The sequence below is a fragment of the Spermophilus citellus genome, assembly GCF_964194105.1.
Source record: "Spermophilus citellus genome assembly, chromosome: 12".
In the NCBI taxonomy this organism is placed as follows: Eukaryota; Metazoa; Chordata; class Mammalia; order Rodentia; family Sciuridae; genus Spermophilus; species Spermophilus citellus.
The window spans coordinates 4,011,442-4,033,152 of record NC_138198.1 but is presented as its reverse complement, the minus strand read 5'-3'; the positions used below and the strand labels follow the sequence as shown (position 1 = coordinate 4,033,152).

The 21,711-nt window shown below is 45.6% G+C and overlaps 1 protein-coding gene across 2 annotated transcripts in view; it reads right to left on the bottom strand.

Moving 5' to 3' along the window:
- The window catches only part of SHC3 (SHC adaptor protein 3), a 176,425-nt gene that overhangs the window by 80,513 nt on the left and 74,201 nt on the right, over nt 1-21,711 (bottom strand). For both annotated transcript variants that reach the window (XM_081263309.1, XM_081263310.1), the window contains exons 3-5: nt 7,540-7,603; nt 4,845-4,964; nt 1,662-1,715 (exon numbers count right to left, since the gene is read on the bottom strand). In XM_081263309.1, the coding sequence (XP_081119435.1) occupies nt 1,662-1,715; nt 4,845-4,964; nt 7,540-7,603 (238 nt within the window). The remainder of the gene's footprint in view (nt 1-1,661; nt 1,716-4,844; nt 4,965-7,539; nt 7,604-21,711) is intronic.

Genomic DNA, 21,711 nt, shown 5'->3' with positions numbered 1-21,711 from the left:
CTTCTCTACTTATTCCCTCCCCGAGAGCCTGGCCATTGCTCTAAAATTCTTTTGGTGGTATTTGAACACTGCTGATCATAGTAGACTATAATTATTTGTGTTGCCTCTTTGGGGAGAGGGATTAATAATATTTTCCAGTCTGTCTCATTTGATGTTCTATCTAAGGACCTAGATATTTGTATCTCCACTCAAAATATCATCATTAAGACAAGAATTAAGAAAAGTTACTGAAAGGAGCTATTGATGCAGTTCAACAATATCTGTCTTTTGATTTTTCAAACTGGGTTACCTTTGACATTTAGAAAACTGTATTTTCCATCCCCTGCACAAGGAAGGAAAGAAGGAAGGGAAATTATGGCTCAGAGCATCACATTGGTTAAGCACTTAGACAACCACAGCAAATTACTTAGAGACAAAGCGAAGGATCTTGGTCTAGACGTGTATGTGAGTGCAGTCGGGTAGGTACTTGAACGTCCTTGTGCATGAGCCCAGGAAATGTAGCATGGGTGTGTCACTGAGGACTTTCCTGTTACAATGAATTGTGAGAAATCGTCAGGATTCGAAAGAAAACAAAGGTACAGCAAGAGCAGAGGAGAAAAGAAAAGGAAGCCACTGTGGTAGACTTTTTTTAAAAAGACTTTAAGTTTTAACAAGAGTCCAAACCTTTTGAACCCATGGGATGTCACCACTAAACTGTGCTCTGGTCATCTTTGGTCAATTAAGCAAAGATGTAAGGGCAAAGATTCATGTGCAGGGTGAGCGATCCCTTCGGCCACCGAGTGCCCTGGGTGTGGGGTCTGAGGTGGGGGTGCTGGACAGGAACAGGGCACATGACCAGTGGCACTGGTCCGTGGCAGGAGCCCACAACCCCAGCCGTGCCTGCCCCTGATGCCCACCACCACTGGACACAGAGAAACACTGCTCTCTCGTTACTGAGATCTGGGTCCCTATTAGACTGTCCTTCAGAAACATCTGGAATCTGCCACAGAAATGGCTCTCTTGATTGACCTGACTCCCACTAGGCCAGCAGCAGTTCTATGACAAGGTTATCCAAGTAGAAGAAATTGGAAGGTCATCAGGAAAATTCCCCTCCTGCGGCTAGCGGCAGACAGGATCCCTAGCATTAAAATAAGGAGTAGTGTGTGCCAATCACAAGGGCTACTTGGGGGGGGGGTGGGGGAAGCAGGGCAGAGAGTGACCAAGACCCCAGCAACTCTGAAAACTGTGGTGTGGGGGTGCAATCTGTCACCTCTTAAAAAGGCCAACGCTTGGGCTGGGGTTGTGGCTCAGTGAAAGAGCACTTGCCTTGCATGTGTGAGGCACTGGGTTCGATCTGCAGCACCACTTAAAAAGAAATAAACAAAATAAAGATATTGTGCCCAGGTATAGCTAAAAAAAAATATATTTTTTTTAAAAAAAGGTCAAAGCTTCCAGAATTTCTGACGGTTTTTGGCTATGAAATAAAAATTAACAGCAGGTCCTTGACATAGGCTACCTACCCCCAAGAAATGGTAGTCAAGAAGAGTTTCCAATATTTGAGAGGGAGTAGTTGGCATCACAGTTAATTTTTGTTTATTGTTCAGAGGGGGCACACTTTAAGTAAGGGTCCCTTCTTGGAAATTCCCAAAAAGTACAAGAGAAACAAGTCCAAGGACACTTACCGGATCTCCCCCGGAGGCGAAGGAGATGGACTGCATGTGATGATTCGCTATGATCTGTCAGGCCCAAAACAAGAAACGACATGTGCCGTTATTACCCTTTCCACGTCTGGCAAAATCAACCCTTTGTTATCCAATGATCCAAATTGGCGAGTTTTCCTGAAAACTCATAACCGTATGAAAATAGCAACTGTAAAAGTCACGGCCGTAGACCACCTTTCATGAGCATTCACAGCCTGATGGCTGCTGTCTAGCTGGTTGGCCTCAGCGTCTTTCTGTAAGTCCTCCCAGGAGCTATGGAGTGCAAACATCAGAATTCCATCTGACAGGTGAGGTGGCTGAGGCCCCAAGGACCAAGTGACTTCTTCAGAGGAACTCAGCTGCTAACCAAAGACCTCTACCCGCTGGCCAGGATCTTAAGGTAAAAGTCTCACCTGCACCTCAAAATATTGCCATTTATGTTGGTGGTTTCCAAAGGCACACCAGGACCCCCATCACAGACCCCCTAGCTAGGATGGAGGAGGAAGGGCCTGTCCCTCTCTCTTTGTCCCATTTGTATTGTGCACATACAAATAAGGAAGCCAGAAACAAAGATCAAGAGCCGGTGCCATCTACAGCACTCTCGTAATTTATCAACATAAAAACCAGAAAGGACATTCCAAGTTAATTTTAAAATGGGAAATTTCCATTAGCTTTTATAAACCGCAGCATACAGTGGAATTTAGTAGACACTAAGTAAATTAGAAGCTGCCCTAAATTTAAAAAGCTCCATAAGTCTTCCATGCTATTTTTATCTTTCCAGAGACCATGTAATGACATTGGGGTACATTTCCGGGGGTGGGGAAAGAGCTCTTGCCTCCATCCCTACACAGCCAGGTTGATTTCTGCACAATCCCCTCAGGCCCTTGTCTCCAGCAGGCAGTTAGAATTGACATAGCTACATTTGTGCCATCCCAGGGATATTTCCAAACAGGCTCCTGTAAAACCCAAATATAATCAAATTATATCACATATTTACTTTTAAATGCCTACTTTGGTTGTTGGCAACTGCAAAACTTCAGGATGTAGGAAATCCTGAGCATCTAAGGGACCATAAAGCAAAGTGCCCAAGCCCCGGGTGACCTAAGCTAATAATAGTCACCCTAGAATTCTGTCCTCAGACCACGGTAGAGGGAATCGTGAGGAAACAGGATCCCCCCCCCCCAAATAATGATAACGTTTTGAATTTTGCATAATTAGCTTTTGTGTATTTAATTTTTTGCTTCTAAGACAGCTCCAAAACTGGGGCTTAGAAATTAAATTGGAAGGTAAGATTTAGCAGGGGAAAAATGAAAGTCATATTTAATCAACATGATGCATGATCATTATTGTGTGACTGAATCTAATTCCCTTGAGTAACAGAAAAATTGAAAAGGGGAGGAAGAAAATCAGAGCTAATTGATTCTAATAGATAGAGTCTGTGCTTCTGCTCCAAAGGCTGTGTCTCATTCTTCTACTTGGAACTCGGTGGAGTGGAGGAGGTGCTGCCCGTCTGCTCTCTCTGACAGAGCAGGAAGGATCTCACCGTACAGGACTCAATTTGCTGCAGTTGACAATTACAGTCAACAGGAAGGGAGTCCAGAGCCATCTGATCTTTACCTCTGCTCCATCTGCCACAGACTGTACCTTTGTCATCTGAGTGGGCAGCACCTGGGGGTCCAGAGCCCACCCACCGAACCCAGAGGCAAGAAGATAGGAACTGGACACATCCAAGCAGCCCAGGTCTCAGGTGGAGCAGGGCCAAATGCAGCAGCAGTGTCCTGGGTGCCTCTTCTCTTTTATGGAGGTGGGGAAGGAGGGAGAAGAGCCCATAGAATTGAGGGTTACAGACTGAAGATTCCTGGAATCCAAAGTCCCCAGCAATGGAGAAGGAGAATGGGAATGAGCAGAGATGGGATGCAGGGCTGAGTGGACCAGCCACCACAAACAGCGGGGACTCCACCTGACACAGCGCAGGCAAAGGCCGAGCCTCCCCAACAAGCCTCCCCACAGCCTCAAGGGCTAATCACCCAGTCCTGGGCATAGTTAGTTAGTATGCAAAGACAAGGGATATCTGTGGGTCCCAGGAACACAGAAGAATGGAACGAGAGTGGTATCCACTTATGCCCAAACAAAGCCTGGACATGGCTTCTCAGTTCTATGCAGAATCTAGAATTTATTTCTACCTCTTGGGTAGGAGTTGGAGGCATAAATGAAGCTGAGGATACTGCTCATCCACCTGAGGCTATGGAGGCCAATAAACAGAAATAGGTGTAGGAACATGAAGTCAACCACGGGCATCCTTGGTAACATGGTCAGAGTCATGGAGTGTGTCGGGCAGAGGTCACATCCAATGTCCAGCTCACATTGCCAGCACTGTAGGCTGAGCAGAGCAGGGGAGGACAGAAAGATGACTATTGATTCAACCTCGACAGGCCAGCCCCTTCAAAGTTGATACAATAAAAATGTCCACTCCACATCCACTTTTTCAGCAGGCAAAGTTTTCCCCTCTGCCTTATTTGACCTTCAGAATCTCCTGTTGGGAGCCAGGACCATCATTCATATACCCATTTTTTCCAACTGAAGAAACTTACAATAGAGAATCATAAGACACACACTGCCCAGAAACACAATCATCCTAAATGGAATTAGCCGTACTGACCACAGCTGTGCTGCATTGGTCAGCTGTGAATCCACCCATCCTGTTTGGGCCATGGATATGCCACATCTTATCAGCCCTGCGACAACATGAACTGAGATGCTCCAAGACCGTAAACCACTAAGGAAGAAACACTTCTGTCAATCAGACCATGACAGGCCAGACACTTCGAAGTTGATAAAATAAAAATGTCATCTATAAAAACCAATAGAACACGGTTATACAAGGGATAAGACGTCAAGAGAAGACTTTTGCACCTACATCACCTTTTTTATCACATTGCAAATAAAAACAATTTCTTCCATTGTCCTTCGAAAAACAACAAAAAATAGTTACTAATAGCCAAATTAAAGAGAACCAATCCCACCCATCATTCTCTTGGTGGCCAAAGTTCATAGACTAATCCAGATTTGACCCAAACATGTTCTAACTGGGGGTCTGGTGAGGCTGCCCTGGGAAGACCCATCGCTGGGCTCGTGGAGGGCCGGGAGGCCTGAGCCACCACACACCTGTTTGGAGTCAGGCGTCCGCAGGTTCAGGCTGGCGGTGGAGATGGTCAGAGAGATGCTCATTCCTGCGAACTGGAGGTTGCTCTTTCCCAGGATGCTGGACAGCATTTTGCTCGGAGGCTGTGAAATCCAAGAGCATTTTTTGATCTGTTTTTGATTTACAGAAGGCCACCCTGCCGGACCTCTGTGCTGGCCTCCTCTACAAGGGTGGAGACCCAGATGTCAGCCACACACAGCCCCCCAGCCCTCACGGACCCCTCCTCCCACCTCAGGCACCGGAAGATGAAGATGAAATGAGTGAGCTGGGTGGGAGAGAGCCAAGGCTGACAGGTGGCGTCTAGAATATGCACTGTGCAAACTGTAAAAGAGAATCAAACTACCTCTCAGGAAAGACCACAGCAGACCAGCGTGGGGGATTATATGCAATCTCCAAGGATGGTGAGAGTGTTGGTTGCTAAGGGAATGAGCCCCAAATCCTTCCACACAATCACCTTCTGGGTGGGGGTTCACATAGAGAGTCCAGCTAGAATCCTATGGCCTGAGCCAGCCCAGGGTGGATTGGACCCAAGCTGGCTATTACTGGTGTCCCATCCTTCTTTCAGGAACCAAAGGGCTGCATGTTCCAGTTAGGTGCCTTCTGCCCCTGTCAACACTCATTTCTCTGTCCTTTGGGACCAACCAACCCATCTTTTCGATTTGAAGTAGAGTATTCTCTCTTTCCAGATGCCAGTTAGTTCTAACAAGGCACAAACTGTTTTAATCTCCTGGGAAAGAAAAGGGAGTGACAAAGGCCAGGGTTTTCTCAAGTGGAGTCGGCAAACTGTGAGGACTCACTCCACCTGCTGAAGGTCAAGCCACAGAATGTTCCAGCAGACTGGGATAAATCACTGACATCCATATCTGCTGGCCTTCTCCTTCTCTCTCTCAACCGGGCGTACCCCATTTAATTAGCCAATCAGAATAGGCTTACAGTTTAGGATTTCTATCCAGCCAATGAACTTTCTCCAAAAATAACTTTTTATGGAAATCCCCTACTAAAAGGGAAAAAAAAAAAAAAAAAACCCTCTTCCATGCTTGCCCTAGGGGACACTATTTGTGGCTACCCTGATTCAGTGTGCCCAAATCGCAGCACTTTGCTTCCAAGATAAATGCTATTTCTTTTGTCTCTCTGTGCTGATTCTTCTTTTTTTTTTTTAAGTCAACACTCCTGAAAAAGATATTTAAAAATAGAGATGCCCAGGCCCCACCTGTGAGATCTGGGTCAAGTGCACCTGAGGTGAAGCCCAGAAATGGGCACTGTTTCTTCCTCCTCCCACCAAGAGGACTATGAGGGTAACCCAAGACTTGTTAGTACCACCCGTCTTTGGGAGTGAAGTTCCCTATCTCTGTTCTCAGACACTTCTCCGTCCCTGAATCCAAGATTCAGAGCCTCTCTTGGTCCTCAATGTCTGCAGAGGATTGACCAGACCTAAACTGGCATACCTGTTAATGTCACCCACGTTCTTTGCCTGTTCTCTCTCTCCAGTTGACCTGGAGGTACATGAATGTCCCCCATCTCTGAAGACAGATACAACCTGGTGCCCTGGGAATAGCAAAGCCAAGCTCACAAACTGCCCAAATGATCTGGAATGGCTCAGCCTCCAGAGTCAATTCGGGGTTCTCTAATGTATGCTTTCCGCACAATTCAGTCTAGTCCTAGAAAGACCATGATTGTGGGTGCCAGTTAATGTCGTCACTAGACGATTAACTGAAGAGGGTTTTCTCTGATTTCTCTTCACTAGGATTTTTCCCTGTCTTGTGAAACCATGTTCAGGGTAAAAAGTTCTAGTGCTGAAGTTGAACACTCAGGCTCTGGAGCAGGTGGTGTGGGCTCAACCTAACTCCACCACCTGCTCATGCTCTGCATCTCATCTCATTTCTGCATCTCAGTTCTCATCATCTGTGACGTGAGGATTTCCAGTGGTGTTGTGGAGCTAGCTAGTATCAGCGAATGAGACCCAATTAGACATTTATATGAGCTGGCTAATATACAGATTTCTTAAACATTAACTTATACAGACTCACAATTAAATAGAACTCATCTCAAGAGAAGACCATAAATGCCCAACACTCCATATCCTACTGGTTTTGTTGCATAAAATATGAACTCTGCCTTTCAGGTTATGTCTACTGTACCTTGGTGGTACAAGTACTGTGTAGTGATGTGTTACTGTACATCTCTTACCTGACTCCATTTCTGGAGATGCATGATAAAAGCTTGCGCTTAGCACATGGAAGTATTTACACCACAGAAATTGGCAGATGCTGCAAATTCAGTGCTTCTTGTTCCCCCTCTCAACCCGAAGAGCTGGCTGTTAAGCATTTTTTCCAGCACACCACTGGGAGGTCTACCATGAAGCATAGTTAGGATGGAGTGAACTAAATTCTACAAAGTGCTTTAAGGACACAGAAGCCTGGCCAAGTGTTTGCTGCCCTTGCTGTCTTAGAGTTTAAGCCACAGGGAGTAACCAAGGTTTCTGCTTTGGGACAGCTGTGACAGCTCACTGTCCCCAGCCACGTGAGGGAGCAATCTCAGCTCTCTTTGCTTGTAAAAACAACAAGAGCAAGGCCAGGGGAAGAGGACCAGGAGCAGTCGTGTGGTTGAAGACCCTGAGAGGTGAGAGAGGACGGAAAGGAGGAGACAGACACGTAGTACCTTTCTCTTCTTGAAGGCTCCTTTGGCACCAGGTACAGCTTCGCACACACGGCTGATGGCTTCCCTTAGGAGGACAGGGAGAGAGATCCATTTAATCATGTGTCAATCGGCATTATATACCCCAGAAACTCGCCACTCAAAAGCCCACAGAAAATAACTGCCTGCTTCTCTCAACAGAGAAAATAGACCTGCCTTCCACCCCTCCTGTAAAAAGTGAGACTAAACAAAACACAGACAGGTCAACTTAAACCTCTAACTAGCCACACCCAGGCTCTTTTTATCATGATAGTTGGTGCTAATAGTGTTATATGACCAATGACACATGTTTTGTTTTTCTTTTTTCCAGAGTCTGTTTTTTATTTTATCTTATTTTATTTAGAGAAAGAGAGAGAGAATTTTTTAATATTTATTTTTTAGTTCTCGGCGGACACAACATCTTTGTTGGTATATGGTGCTGAGGATCGAACCCGGGCCGCACGCATGCCAGGCGAGCGCGCTACCGCTTGAGCCACATCCCCAGCCCCCAGGGTCTGTTTTTTAAAATCAGCACCCTCAAGTGTACTTTTCCCAGGGTTATCTTCATTACTGTGGTCAGGGCACTAGGGCCAAACCTGATTAATCAATCAGTCACCACTATTGATCAACATTCTACTGAAGTGAGTTAGAAAGTAATTGAAATAAATTTGCTCCTTGGAGTTTGATACCCAGCTTCTGCAGCTATAAATACAGACAGTCCTGGTTTACAGTGATTCAATTTACAATTTTCCGACTTTACCGGGGTGTGAAAGCAATACAGAGTCAGTAGAAACCATGCTTGAATCTTGAATTCTATTTTTTTTTTAAGTTTTAGGCTTTCAAAATATTTTGCTTTGCTTTTCATTAATATGCATTAATTGTATGTGTATTAATGGTGTCCAGTGTGATATTTCCACACATGTATAAAGCATGCTTTGATCAAATCCAGCCTCCATTTATTAAACCCCCTTCCCAAATGCTAGTCATCGCTATCCTACATTCAGGTGAATATTTTTAGCTTTCCCAGATGAAAAAGGTATTGTCCTTCTGTGTCTGGCTTATTTCACTTAACATGATGTCCCCCAGTCCCATCCATATGATCCTCTCTGGACAGAGGCGGTGAACCTGGGCTCCCAGTCTGGATGGAGGGTGAGAGACCACCACTCCACAGAGTGCTGTTGCTATGCTAGCATCTTCCATGAGTCCAACTGATGCATTTTCCACTTACAAAATTTTCAACTTATGACAGATTTATAAGTCCAGAAGAAGCTGCACCATAAAATCAAGAGTTTAGAAGAAGAAAAGGAGCTCCTGTTGTGTGTAACTGAGTCAGAAATGAGGCTATGTGCAGGGTAGCTCCTTGGAACAGCATTGGTTGAGCGGCTACTACGTGTCAAGCACCATCCTGGTTCAAGGAGTCAAAGAGTATGCTTAATGTTGAGGGACACTGAAGGGGGACCAACAGGACAGGGGTCTCACAGACGGGTCTGGCCACACTTGGGCAGGAAGTCAGGGAAGAATGTGGAGTAAAGGTTTCTGAGGTGCACATGCAGCCAGTGGAAGCCCATGGTGCATTGGAAGGGGACACCCGAAAGCAGACACAGTTCAACTCCATGACTCAGCCAAGGTGAGGAATGTCGGGGAGACAGGGTGAAGGTGGCTTCAAAATCAGGAGCCCAACAAGGAGATGCACCCAGGACTTCTCAACTCCCACAAAAAACAAAGAGAAAATATTTCAATAGCAGAGAACAAATAAACAGAGATCTGGAGAAATGAGGAATGAAAAGAAAAGATAATGGTCCTCAGCAACCTCCCACAAACTTTGCAAACTAAGTGCTTCTTGCATTTAATTTTTATCTATCATCTGGAGGACAAGTAATCACTATTGCAATGCAAGGCTCTTAGGAGAAATATGTCCTTGTCTAATTAGGCAAGAGCTTGTCTCAACAAGATTCCCATTTGCCATTCAATTCATTGTAAAGAGTGGGGAAGGAAATATTTTTCTAGAAGTTCGGATGCCAAGAAAACTATATGAATCATCACGACTTGGAAAAAGTGAAGAAAGAAGCCAATGATTTTGATGCTTTTATGCTTCCTCCAATTTTTTAAATAATTTCCCAACTTTGGTTCTAGCAAAACGGTCAAATATGTATCACCCAAAATACTGTCTAAAAGTAAACTCCTTGTTACTTTTAGAAGAAGGTCACATTGTCTTTTTATAGAATCATAAAAACCTCAGTATCTATATTTTATCTCTTTAAATTTTTTTTAAAAAAGCAGGTCCATGACCCTCTGCACTATGCTTATTAAGTGAATTGATATATTTAGCTCTGTGCAGCTGCTAAATCTCTGATGGTCCCAGCAAGCTAGAAAAAAAAAATGCTATATGCAGAATATCTCCCCTAAGTCATTCCTTAAATATCCCCAATAATCACTGGATCTCTTTTTTCATTCGCTGACACGGAACATAAGAGAGTGGGGAAAAAAATCAGTCTTAGCAACAGGATACATGCTACCAAAGGCCTGGCCTGCTCTGGCCATAGGACTTTTGCAACAGGCTGCTATTCTTCATGTGCTGGAGAAACTACACATCAGCATTCAGAAGGGATTTCAAAGCCCTGCAGAAAATAAACTGTTCTCTCCAACAGTGGTCACACAGAGAGGCACACAAGGGTCTCAGGGCACATGGAGACACTCAATCTTTTGTCCTTAAAATTTGCAGATGTAAGGAGTTTCGGAAACTGCTCAGAGCTCATGCACTCAAGACAAGTCCTAAGAATACCCCTTGGGAACCTTTAGAGTCCCCAGAGGTTTTCAAATCAAGCTGCTTTTCAGAAAAAGGTTCTGCCTTCATAATTGGCATAAATTCATTTCTAATGCTCATGTGCTAATATGTGTGTGTGAATCCCCATTTCAACCCGGCTGATGGTATCTATTTCTGTTTGAAATAGAAATGTGACACAACTATTAAAAATCGCAATATTTAGATGCCTGAAATTAGTAACTTCAACTCCAAAGTCTAATTTTAAATGTAACTGTTCTCAATTTCCTTGCTGTTTAAGCTCAGTGCATCTTAGCAAGAAACACCGTTTCAATTTGTTCATTTAGCAATAATTATTTAGCTTCGTGTAATTTCATTTAATCCCCATTTGAATCTCAGGTACCAATTTTGCCCTGTTTTTAATAATAGAGTTTGCTTCTTAACATTCTGTTCAGTACAACACCATTTCAGTAAGCCAGACCCTGTCCTCAGAACTCTGCTAATACAAAAATGGAACATTTGGCAAACTCCGTGGTCATCTGAAAGTAGCCGGAGCCAGCCTGCTAACCCTCAGTTCCAAGATTTTACCATTTTCCCCCATTCAAACTAAAATTCTCATCATTAGAGCCAGACCTTCAAAAGCTCATAGTTTGTTTTTTGTTGTTTTGTTGTTTGTTTTTTGAAATGCAGAATTTTAAAATTGAAAACTTTGAAGTCATGTGACACTATCTCTCAGCTCATCTGCCGTCTCATGACTGGCCACACAATCCCCAGATATACATGTGAGCCGCCTGCAGGCACGCGCGCACGCACACACACACACACACACACACACACACACAAACACACACAGTTTTTTGAAACAATAAAAAACAGAATAGTAAAACAAATAAACACATGTTCCAGCAAATTGAAATCAATTTCACAAACACACAGACATAAAAGGAGTGATCTATGTGATAATAATACACATCAGTAGAAAGTCAGCCAGTCAGGGGCTTCTAAGAGAGTGGACAGGTACCCAAGGAAAAAAACCAAGCTGAGTTCCTCTCTCATGCCTTAAATGCAAAAAAATCCTAGATGGATTGCAAATTGAATTCATTTGTGAAAAAAAAAAAACCCTAAAAGTACTAAATGAAAACTCGGAAGAATTTATTTTTAATTATCTTTGAATGGGAGGATGATACAAAACCCATAGAACATAAATATTGACACAAGTTATAGCATAAAAATTTAGGCCCAAAGAAAACCATGGAAACATTTCACAGTCAAAGAGAGAATTGTTTTAATGCAAGTCAATAAGGAAAATATCAAAAACCCAGTGGAAAACTAAGCAAAGGGTAAGGACAGAGTGTTCACAGGAAACGAAATACAAATGGCTTTTGAAAATAGGAAAAGGTTCTCGACTTTGTGCATAACAGAAATCCAAATTAAAACCTCCCTACTGAAGCTGCATTTCCGTAGCCAAAGATTAATACGTGGTAATACTTTGTAGGGACAAAGGCCCTTCTGCATTGGTGAATAAGGAACTTGACATGGCCTTAGCCGGCCAAGGTCAGATCCCTGACAAATGGAAGGTGCACAAACCCTTTGGTTTGGAAGAACGTTTGCTCTAGACTTGCTCAGGCCAAATGACTTCACACACAGTTTCTAATAGACTGTCAGGAAATAATCAGCAATTATCTCTAAAACCCAGCTAGCTAAACTACGGCACAGCCACCAAACAGACCACAACATGGCCACAGCCCCTCACATGGCATCCAAAGTGCTGTTTCTGCTACTCTCACCCCACTCTTAGCCTCCTTTAATCAGATACATGTTCTCACAAGTTGTTCCTGCAAAGTCACGAGCACTTTCCATACTACAAATTGAGTGGGCAGCTTCTGTCCTCAGCTGATCTTGTCCACCCCCGGAGCTCCTGGATTTCTCTCTCTCCCATGTGAGTTTCTTGCCTCCTCTGAGCACCAGGGCTCCCTTCGCCCGTCTCCTCCCTGGAACTTGAGTGAGTGGAATGAATACATGCAGTTCCAGTCAGAACTATCTCCCCCCTCCCACCGGCCCTTGTCTTTTTTCTTTCTCTTTTTTTAAAGTAAATGTGCATTTACTTAATTTTTATATTTTTACTACTACATTAAACTTATACGTAACAGTGGGGTTCGTTCAGACATTTCAATCTCCAGGACTTTCCCTTCCTCTTTCTGTGTGCTCCCCACCCAGAGGAAGCCCCCAGGCACACCCTGAACCCAACCCACTCACTTTCAAAAAAGAAAAAGTCCTCAATCACTTATGAGGACAACCCCTCCCTCTCCATTTTTCCCAGCTACAATAAAAACATGCCCAACTTTGGCAGAAGAGTCGAAATCCTGAACTTCAACAAAAGCCGAGAAGCCCCTCCCCTTCCCTAAGTCCATCTGTGGCTGGAAAGTTCAGATGGCCACAGAAGAATTCTGTTTCCTAAGCGTCTAGCTGCAGCTCCTGACTCCTTAGTGGGTTGGAGGGTGACAATGCGGATGGATACAGAGGTAAGGGTTCAAGCAGTGACCTGGACTGCTACAGCCCGGGGCCCTCTGGTTAGGGCTAAAGTTTTCAGCTGACTCCTTTGCCCTTCTCAGGCACCTGCTTGATTCTTTGAAGTCTCCTCCACTGGAAAAGGCAGTAGCCGTCCCTCATCCACAGTTTCATTTTCCATGGTTTCAATAAGTTGTCTGAGGTCAAATGCAGTTCAAAAATGTTAAATGGAAAGTTTTTTAATTTTGAATTGCACACATTCTAAATTGGGTGACATTTCTCACCCTCCTGCTCCATCTCCATCCTAAGACATGAATCCTCCCTCTGTTCAGAGTATCCATGCTGTATACACTACCTCCCCATTACTCACTGAGTAGCCATCTTGATATCAGATTCACTTTCATAGTATAGAGGTGCTTATGTTCAGATAACACTTATTTTACTTAATACTGACCCTACAGCACAAGAATTGTGAGGTTAGCAATTCAGATATGCCAAAGATCAAGTGCTTTCTTTAAGTGAAAAGGGGAAAGCACTTGATGGCATTTTTTGAGACAGAGAAAGAGAGAGAGAGAGAGAGAGAGAGAGAGAGAAGGGAAAGCACATCCACTGGACCATGGCAGGCTGAAGTCTAGACTGCAGAGGGCTAGACAGGGCTACTCAGTGTAGCGTGGAATCTGCAGACCAATGGAAACCTTGCATATGCTCATTTTCATTCCCAGTCTTTAAGAATTTCTTATCTTTTTGGAGAAATATATCCTCTGAGATGAAACACCAAAGAGTAAAGAACACAATTCCACAAAATCTGCTTCCCTAGTTGCAAAGGTGTAATACAGGAGAAGCAAGTGAGCTGGCCCCAAAGCCTCTGTGGGACCTCACATTGCTGGGCCTTGCTCTAAGTGCCACCAAGGGCTGCCTCATTCAGTCCTCAACCATCCTAGGGAACTGGGAACCATTTAGGCCTGTTTAATAGATGAGGAAGTGGAGGCGCAGAGACAGTAAGTGACAAGCCCAAGGTCATACAATCAACAAGTGCCTGAGCCCATTGGGAGCCCAGGGAGTGTGATACAAGTGCCACGGATCCAAGAGCTGCACAGCCAGCCTGGGTGGGGGACCCAGGAGGGACAGTGCTCTCTGAGCTTGTGCATGCATTGCCCAGCAAAGCCATCCCCCATAAGGTTTGCAAACTTAGAATCCTGAGAACCAGAGTCACACAGGAGCTTTAAAATCGTGAGCATCAATTCAAGTCCTCCAGGGAGTGGAGAAATGAGCGTGATGTGATAGAGCCTCTGGGACCGGAAAGCAGGGCTGTGATGTTGAATATCTGCCTTGAGAGGATTCTCCAACCATGGTGGACAGTGGGATGCGCTTAGCAACGAGGACCGTCCATCAACAGGCACAGCATGAGGGAATCCTGTTAGAACCAGACAAACAGCACGTGCTGTGGCCTTCCACATATGTACAAAAGTCTAGGAAGGGCAGACCAGCCTATCGCAAGAAAGCACATCAGGGGTTCTCTGGTGGAAAGGGGGGAATCATGGTTGCAGGGGACTCCAAGAGACCTTTAAGGATGTTAAAGATCTTTGCTATATCTTGAGTGTGGTCATGGTTTCACAGGTGTACACATGCATCACACTTACCCAGATGCACATTTTAGAAATTGGGAGTTAGGTTGGGATTGTGGCTCAGTGGCAAAGTGCTTGCCTCGCATGCATGAGGCACTGGGTTCAGTCTTCAGCAAAACATAAAAACACATAAATAAATAAATAAATAAATAAATAAATAAATAAATAAAGTCATTGTGTCCATCTACAACTAAAAAAAATATATCTTTTAAAAATTGGGGGATTAATGCATACCTCAGTAAAGCACAGTGGGGCGACTATATATAGGTCACAATAATATAAATATAAATATATATATATATATAAATAAAATATTTGGCCCTGAAATAGCTGTCATAAATTTACTAATATTCATTATTTCCAAGTAGCCAATATAATGACATGGTTGATGAAAGAGAAATTGTGTACCGAACAGCCACCAAGACCTATTATATATTTTATGAAGATCTGGAAGAGGTTAGTTAGCTCGAAGATTCCAAACAAAGAAACGCAAGAGAGAAATGCTAATGAACCTGATTTGATCAGAGCATGTGGAGTACATGTATTAAAATACAACACTGAACTTCATTAATATGTACAAGTATTATGCTTCAATCAGAAAATAAATACAATTTAAATAAAACACCACCTCGTCATGGTGATGTGATATTGTCCCACAAAATCCTACTTGGTTTTTATTTTCTAAAAACAAAAAACGAACACCACACACACTGACAGTCTCATGGGATTCCCAGACTGTGCTGGGTAGAGAGGAAATTAGAGACTGAAATACAAGTGCCCAGAGGTGGTCAAAAGAAAGGCCCAGGGCAGAATCTACCTGGGCCCTAACTAGCTGTGTGGACTTAAGGAAATGACTCAACATCCCTGAGCCTAAACCTCTCCACATGTAAAGTGAAGATAAAATACGGCAATTTTGCAGATTAAATAAAGTGAAGTGCTTATCTCCAATCTTGGGGCAGAACACAGAGCCCCTGTCTCTCTCACACACCCTTTGTGACTATACAAAGCCCCTCAAAGCCCGGGCTACCTATCCCCTGCCTCTCCTCCTGCGACCAGGAATGAGGAGGCCCTGAATCCTTCTCGGACCTTCTATCCCTGAAGATCCCCTCCCACTGAGCAAACCTGCCTTGCTTCCACTTCCCGCCAACAGTACTCCAGGGTCCAGCACCACACAGATCCTGCCTCCACTCCAGGACCTACTTTTATAGATTTGGAGGCAGCTCTCATCCCTCTACAAAATCTTTTCTAAGAGCAGTGCCATCTGCCACAGCAGAGGGTCACAAATCATGGTTCCCTGCTTCCTGGCTGCCCCTGTCTGCAGGCACTCCCACTGCCATGTTCTGAAGGTGATTTGTTCCCACCAAAACTCACGCCGAGGCTTGGTCCCCAGCGTGGCGCTGTTGAGTGGTGGGGCAGAGGGAGAATGTTTGGGTCCTGGGGTGGCGCACTTGTGTGTGGATTAATGCCTTCCACAAAGAAATAAGTCAGCTCTCTCGGGGGCTCAGCCCCACTTTCTCTCTTTCACCCCCACCTGCTGGCCCTTCTGTTTTCCACCATGTGTTGAGGCAGCACAAGGCCCTCACCAGGAGATGCTGGTGCCGTCTTGGACTTCCAGCCTCCAGAACCAAGAGCAAAAACAAGCTTCTATTATTTATAAACCACCCAGCCTTGGGTATTCTGATACAGAAACAGAAAACGGGCAAAGTCACTGACCATTCTAAAGGAAGTGGACAGAACTTCATTCACCGCCCCAGGGCGCATCTTCATAGATTTGGCCACTGGTTCTATCGCGGCGGCCACCTTGGATGACTGACGTGAGCAAGTTTACACACACAAAGAATTTGCAGACAACTAATTCCCCAGAGGTTCTACCCCTACAGGGTATATCTCCCACCCTGTACATGGGTAGGATTCTTTGTAGCCCAAGGGATAGGAGTTTACGCTTCTCTGTGAAACTGAGGGAAAGCCTGTATCAACCATCTCTTCTTAGTTCTAGAATTAACCTTCTTGACTTACCCCAAACCCTATCCTCAGAGAGGTGGATTCGTCTTGCCCTGCTCATAAATACATTCTGTGTGAGTGTGAGTGTGTGTGTGTGTGTGTGTGTGTGTGTGATGCTGTGACTGAACGAAGGCCCTTATACGTGTTAGACAAGTGCTCTACCACTCAGTTATATCCTCAGCCCCACTCTTTCTGATTTGTAAAACTCATCATTTCAGGGACTGACATACTGCATGCCAGGAAACATGGGCCAGGTCTAGTAACATAAGTCCTCAGTTCTTTCCTGCTGGAGACCCTGATTATTCTAGCCTATGGGGTTCTTTTGCTATTGTCAAGTATTTCATAGATTCCTAAGCTCCTCCCCAGTCACTAATTTTATCAGCCTTTCCCTCCAGTAAAGACAGTTGATTGCAGCAAGGCTGAGAATGTAGCCCCATGGTATAGCATGAAGGAACGGCTGACCTACTAGGTTTTATGATGAAGAAGGAGTCTTCAGAAAATAGCCAGGTGAGGGTCAGAGCCAGAGCACTGGGTTCCTAGGATCCAGGCTGAAGAGTGTGGGAACCTGATGTGCAGGAAGCCTCAAGTTCACAGGCAGCATCTAGAAATTCAAAGGCAGCAAGACAAGGCTGCCGGATCAAGAGGAGGCTGCTGCCATAGTGCCCGAGGAAGAGTCTGCCAAGGGTTCTGACTGCACCCTGCTGTGCTCAGGGCTAGACTCCAACACAGAGAATGAGACCCTTTGCACAAGGCTGTCGGAACCACGTCCACCTGACTGAATATCCGGCCCCGGCACTCAGTCTTCTGGATTCACTTTTCTTTGAAAAATGGAAGCTAAATCATTTTGGGGAGCCTCCATTAGCCAGGTCAGTAGAGACACAAGCCAGGCTGGCTGCCACAGTCCTGTGTCTGCTGAAACACCCAGAGGGAGAGTGCATTTCCCACAAAGCCTTTTCCTGCAGGATTCTGTAGGTCCATGGACATGGATCTCAGAGGCCACTAAAAATAGGTCAGACAACAGAAGGATTCCAAATGCAGCCCTGTTTGCAGACCTCAGCTACAAAGATATGTCATCCGTAATAGTTCCACATGAGGCCTAATGGGTTTCCTCCAGTTTCTGTTTAACTCAACTTTATACAGGTGTTTTCAAGGGCACAAACCCAGAGAAGGGCTTGAGTGCTGAGCTCACCTCCCAGAGACACACACTGGCTTTTCAAAACAGGACCCAGCATGCTTTAACTCTCAAGACTCGGGGGTTAGAGCAATGCTTCCCCACATGCCTCCCCACCTGCCCTGGGAAGAAGCAGAGACACAAGGGTGTTCCTCAGCAAGGTCCTGGGATGCCTGGGCCCACAGTGCCCCATCTGACAGGGGCTTCTGCTTCTGTCCCCAGACCTCAGTTTGTGAGGGATTAACAATCAAACCTATCTTTTGGCCCTTCTCTAAGGACAAATGGCATCATCTATAAATGCACGGAACGAATAAGCATGAACAGGGCCCAGGAAACATTAATTAGCTATTAATGTCATCAACAACACCCAAGTCCAAACTGCTTGTACATGTCATCATTCAGAACTGCAAGACACACACACAGAGAGAGAGAAAGAGAGAGAGAGAGAGAGAATTATAGGGACCTGGTGGTTAATTCTGTCCCCAGATTCCACACCCATTCTGAGTGAGCACAGTCTGAGTCATTAAGCAGCCCCATGTGTAAGCATGAGCTACTGTAAAGTCCATTGTTGGACTTGTGCTCCTGGTTTGATGACGATGACGATGATGGTGGTGGTGAGCCAGACACCATGTGAAGGCTGCCAGGTGATGTCATATCCCTCTCACTGCCACCTGGATCCAATGGGCACACGCACCCAAATCCACGCTCACAGACATAGGTGGAAGCATCAAGTGGCTCCAGACATCCCTGCACCAATCCTCAGCCAGTCCTTGGTGAAACCAGAATTAAAAGTAATTTTCCGATTTCCCAATCCAGGAAAATACAACAAAATCAAACACCTAAGACTCAAATGGTTGTCAGGGAGCAAATACTTTTTACCCAGAGTCACTGACATCACACCCCCCTGACTCCTGAGGGCAAACAGCTGCCATATGTCAACATCCTTTCTCCACGCCAGCCCCTCTACGGGAGGAACAAGTGACATAGAAGTTCTGTGAGACTGATGGGCGACAGAACCCCTATGCGTCAAGCTGTGCTCGATCTTATGACGGCCACCTCCACTGGGGGTTGACCTCAAGAGCAGGTTCTCCCCAGGGCCAACTCAGCAGCCAGAGAGGAGAGGGACACCCTGGGTTCCCACACACCTGTTCTTTGGGTGGTCTACTGGGCTCATCCAAAAACGTCCACTTAGGGAAAGGGAATGAGGTGGGTTCAGGGGACGAAGTTGCCCAAGCTATGTTATATGCACCTATGAACGCGTCACAATGAATCTCACTATTATATATAATTATAACGCCCCAATCAATAATCATTTTTTTAAAAAATCCTCCTTTGTCAGAATTTTATTAATCACATGACAACTCCGGAGCATTATCACAACCTAGCTCTAGAAGACAAGCAAGGCGGAATACAAACGATCAAAGTATTAAATCCTAGAAATAAACACTCTGGGTTCTATTTTTTTTTTCAAAAATATATATTTAATGGAACAGAAAGACGTACAGTGCAATCAACAAAAAGGCTCCCCGACAGGCACCATCAGCAATGGCCAGGCGTGGTACATTAAGGAGTGGGAAATGTTGATGGAGCAGCCAGTGCGGAAGGGGACCCGAAGAGGGCAGAGGCCCAGGGAGGCTGCAGAGACATCAAAGCCCAGGCAGGGGACAGAAGTGCAAAGAAAATTCCAAGTGCACCATGAGTCCACAGCTCCTAGAGATGGACCCAGCAGAGGCCCCGTGGAGGTAGCCAGAGCCTGGGAGGGCAGAGCACACCTGCAAGGCAAAAAAGAAGAGACGGGTTTAGTCTGCATTGTTCACACACAGTATTAATCAGTCACTTCCGAACCTTCCTGTGGCAGGCTCTCGGCCAGGCAGAAACGCTCTCAAACTTGTGGCACAGTCGCAGAACCTGCCTCTAAGAGTTCCCTTTTCTGACGGCTCAACGGCACCTGTCCATCATCCCAGAGATGCTCTGCTGAAAGGCTCTGCAGAGCTGTGTGCCCATCCCGGTCCCCGTCTCTCACCTTTGTGCAATTCTATGTGGATGCAAATGATAGGAAGTCCCTACTGGTTGAAGTGGGGAGAGAAAGAGCTAGAGCTCTGACCACCTTCTCTAGGTCCATCTACACAGTGGCCAAGGGGGTGGCACCACCATCAGCGCCTCCTGGAGTGAGGGTGCAGGCACCCCCAAGGTCCATAGCAAATGGGAGGGAGATCCAGGGTCAGCACCCACCACCCACCTGCCATCTTGTCCAGTGTGCAAATGAGCAGTAAGAGGGTGTGTTCATCACACCCTTGGAAAGCCCTCAGCTCTCAGGAAAAGTCTAAACCTCCATGCCCTGACTCTAGCAGCTGCCCTCAGGTCCACACACAAACCCACAACACACCAGAGTCCAAATGCTCACACCAACGAGCACCAAGGATCAGTGAGGCCCTGCAGATAGCATCTCATTTAATGTTGAACCCGGTATCAGGTGCAGACTTGCCCCACCCACCTGTAGGGACCTATTTATCTTCACCAGTTTCCCTATATTCCAGAAGCACAGAGAGGTCACCCCCTGGTCAAGACCACAGAGCCAGTTCTTGCACAGGGTTTGGCCTGTGCCCAGCCAGCCCTTCCAGTGGACTCAGCATGCCTTCCTGGGAGTCAGATGAAGGCAAAGGGCTTGGGCTTGCAGGAAGGTAAGACACATGAGGAACAGGCCACCTTTTGTGCTGTGTGGGCTCAGAACTGACCCACAGAATGATGATAAGTGGCCAAGGATGATATCCAGCCAAACATCTCCCAGTGTGGCAAGAGCTTCAAAGAAAGGCAACGGCTCGGGGCCTTGAGGCGTGAGGCCAGAGCTGGAAGTGTTTTTGCACCCAGAGCACAGGCAGAAGGGACTGAGGTCAATGTGGCCAAGTGGCCCTGCCATTTTCCTGCCACATGAGGGTTAGGGAGGCTTCCTCTGGGAAGCAAGACCTGCATGGGGCATTAGAGGCTGAGAAGGTGTGAGAGAGGGGAGATCATGGCGAGTACATAGAACAACCGGAAGAGAGGTCAGGTTGGGCTCAGTGGACCATGGAGTGGGTGGGCACCATGGTATAGGAACAGTGAATGGAGTGGGTGATCGGGAGAAGGCCCCAGCACCGGCCACCCAAGAAAACAGGCAAGAAACCCCCAAGGTAGCATCCTACCTGCTGGAGGAGGTGATCTTTCTAAAGAAATTTAAGGGGGAAAAAAAATCTACTAGGTACTAACAGGAGGGTTTGGTGATGTAGAGGGGAACAAGAAAGAACTTTTACTCTGAAAGGAAGGTAATGGCAGTGAAAAATAGGATCCTCATGCACATAGGACAAAACCACATGAGACCTGGGTGGACAAGCCTCACAAGTCAGACACAGACTGCACGAAGAAAAGCCCCGAGTTTTATCAAAAGATACAAAGCAAGACCTGAATACGTGGAAAGCAAAACCTGAATACGTGGAAACCATGTCCCAGATATAAAGACAGAACATTCAATGCAGATTCTTCCTGCTATGGCTTGCCTAAGCGATCCCCAAAGCCCTTGTGCTATACAGGATTGGTCCACAGCTGACCAATCCCAGCTGGTGCTCTTGGGAGGTGCAGGGATCTTCAGGAGGTGCAGCCTAGTGGGAGGTCTTCGGTCATTAGTGGATGCTCTCAGGCCCCTGATGAGGTATTGGAACCCCAGTCCCATCCATACACTGCCACCATGATGTCCTGCCTCAACCCAGGTCTCCCCCCAAAACAGTCCTAACTAATCCTGAACTGGAACCTCCAAAACCATGAGCCAAAATAAGCCTTTTCTCTTTCTAAGCTGATTCTCTCACGTTATTGGTTACAGTAGCGCAAAAGCTGACTAGTACGCTCCCTGAATCAATCAATCAGTCTCATTCAGTCATAATTGTCATGAGATCTTTTTTGCACTAAACAAGGTTAGAGTGCATAAGAAATTTCAAAAATCGTGAAGAAATTATGAGAAGTGTTCAGAAAGAAAAGCAAGGGTCAGTTGTCCTGCCAGAGAATAAACATGACTATAAACTACAAAAATCAGAACCATAGAATCTTGGCATACCAAAAAAAAA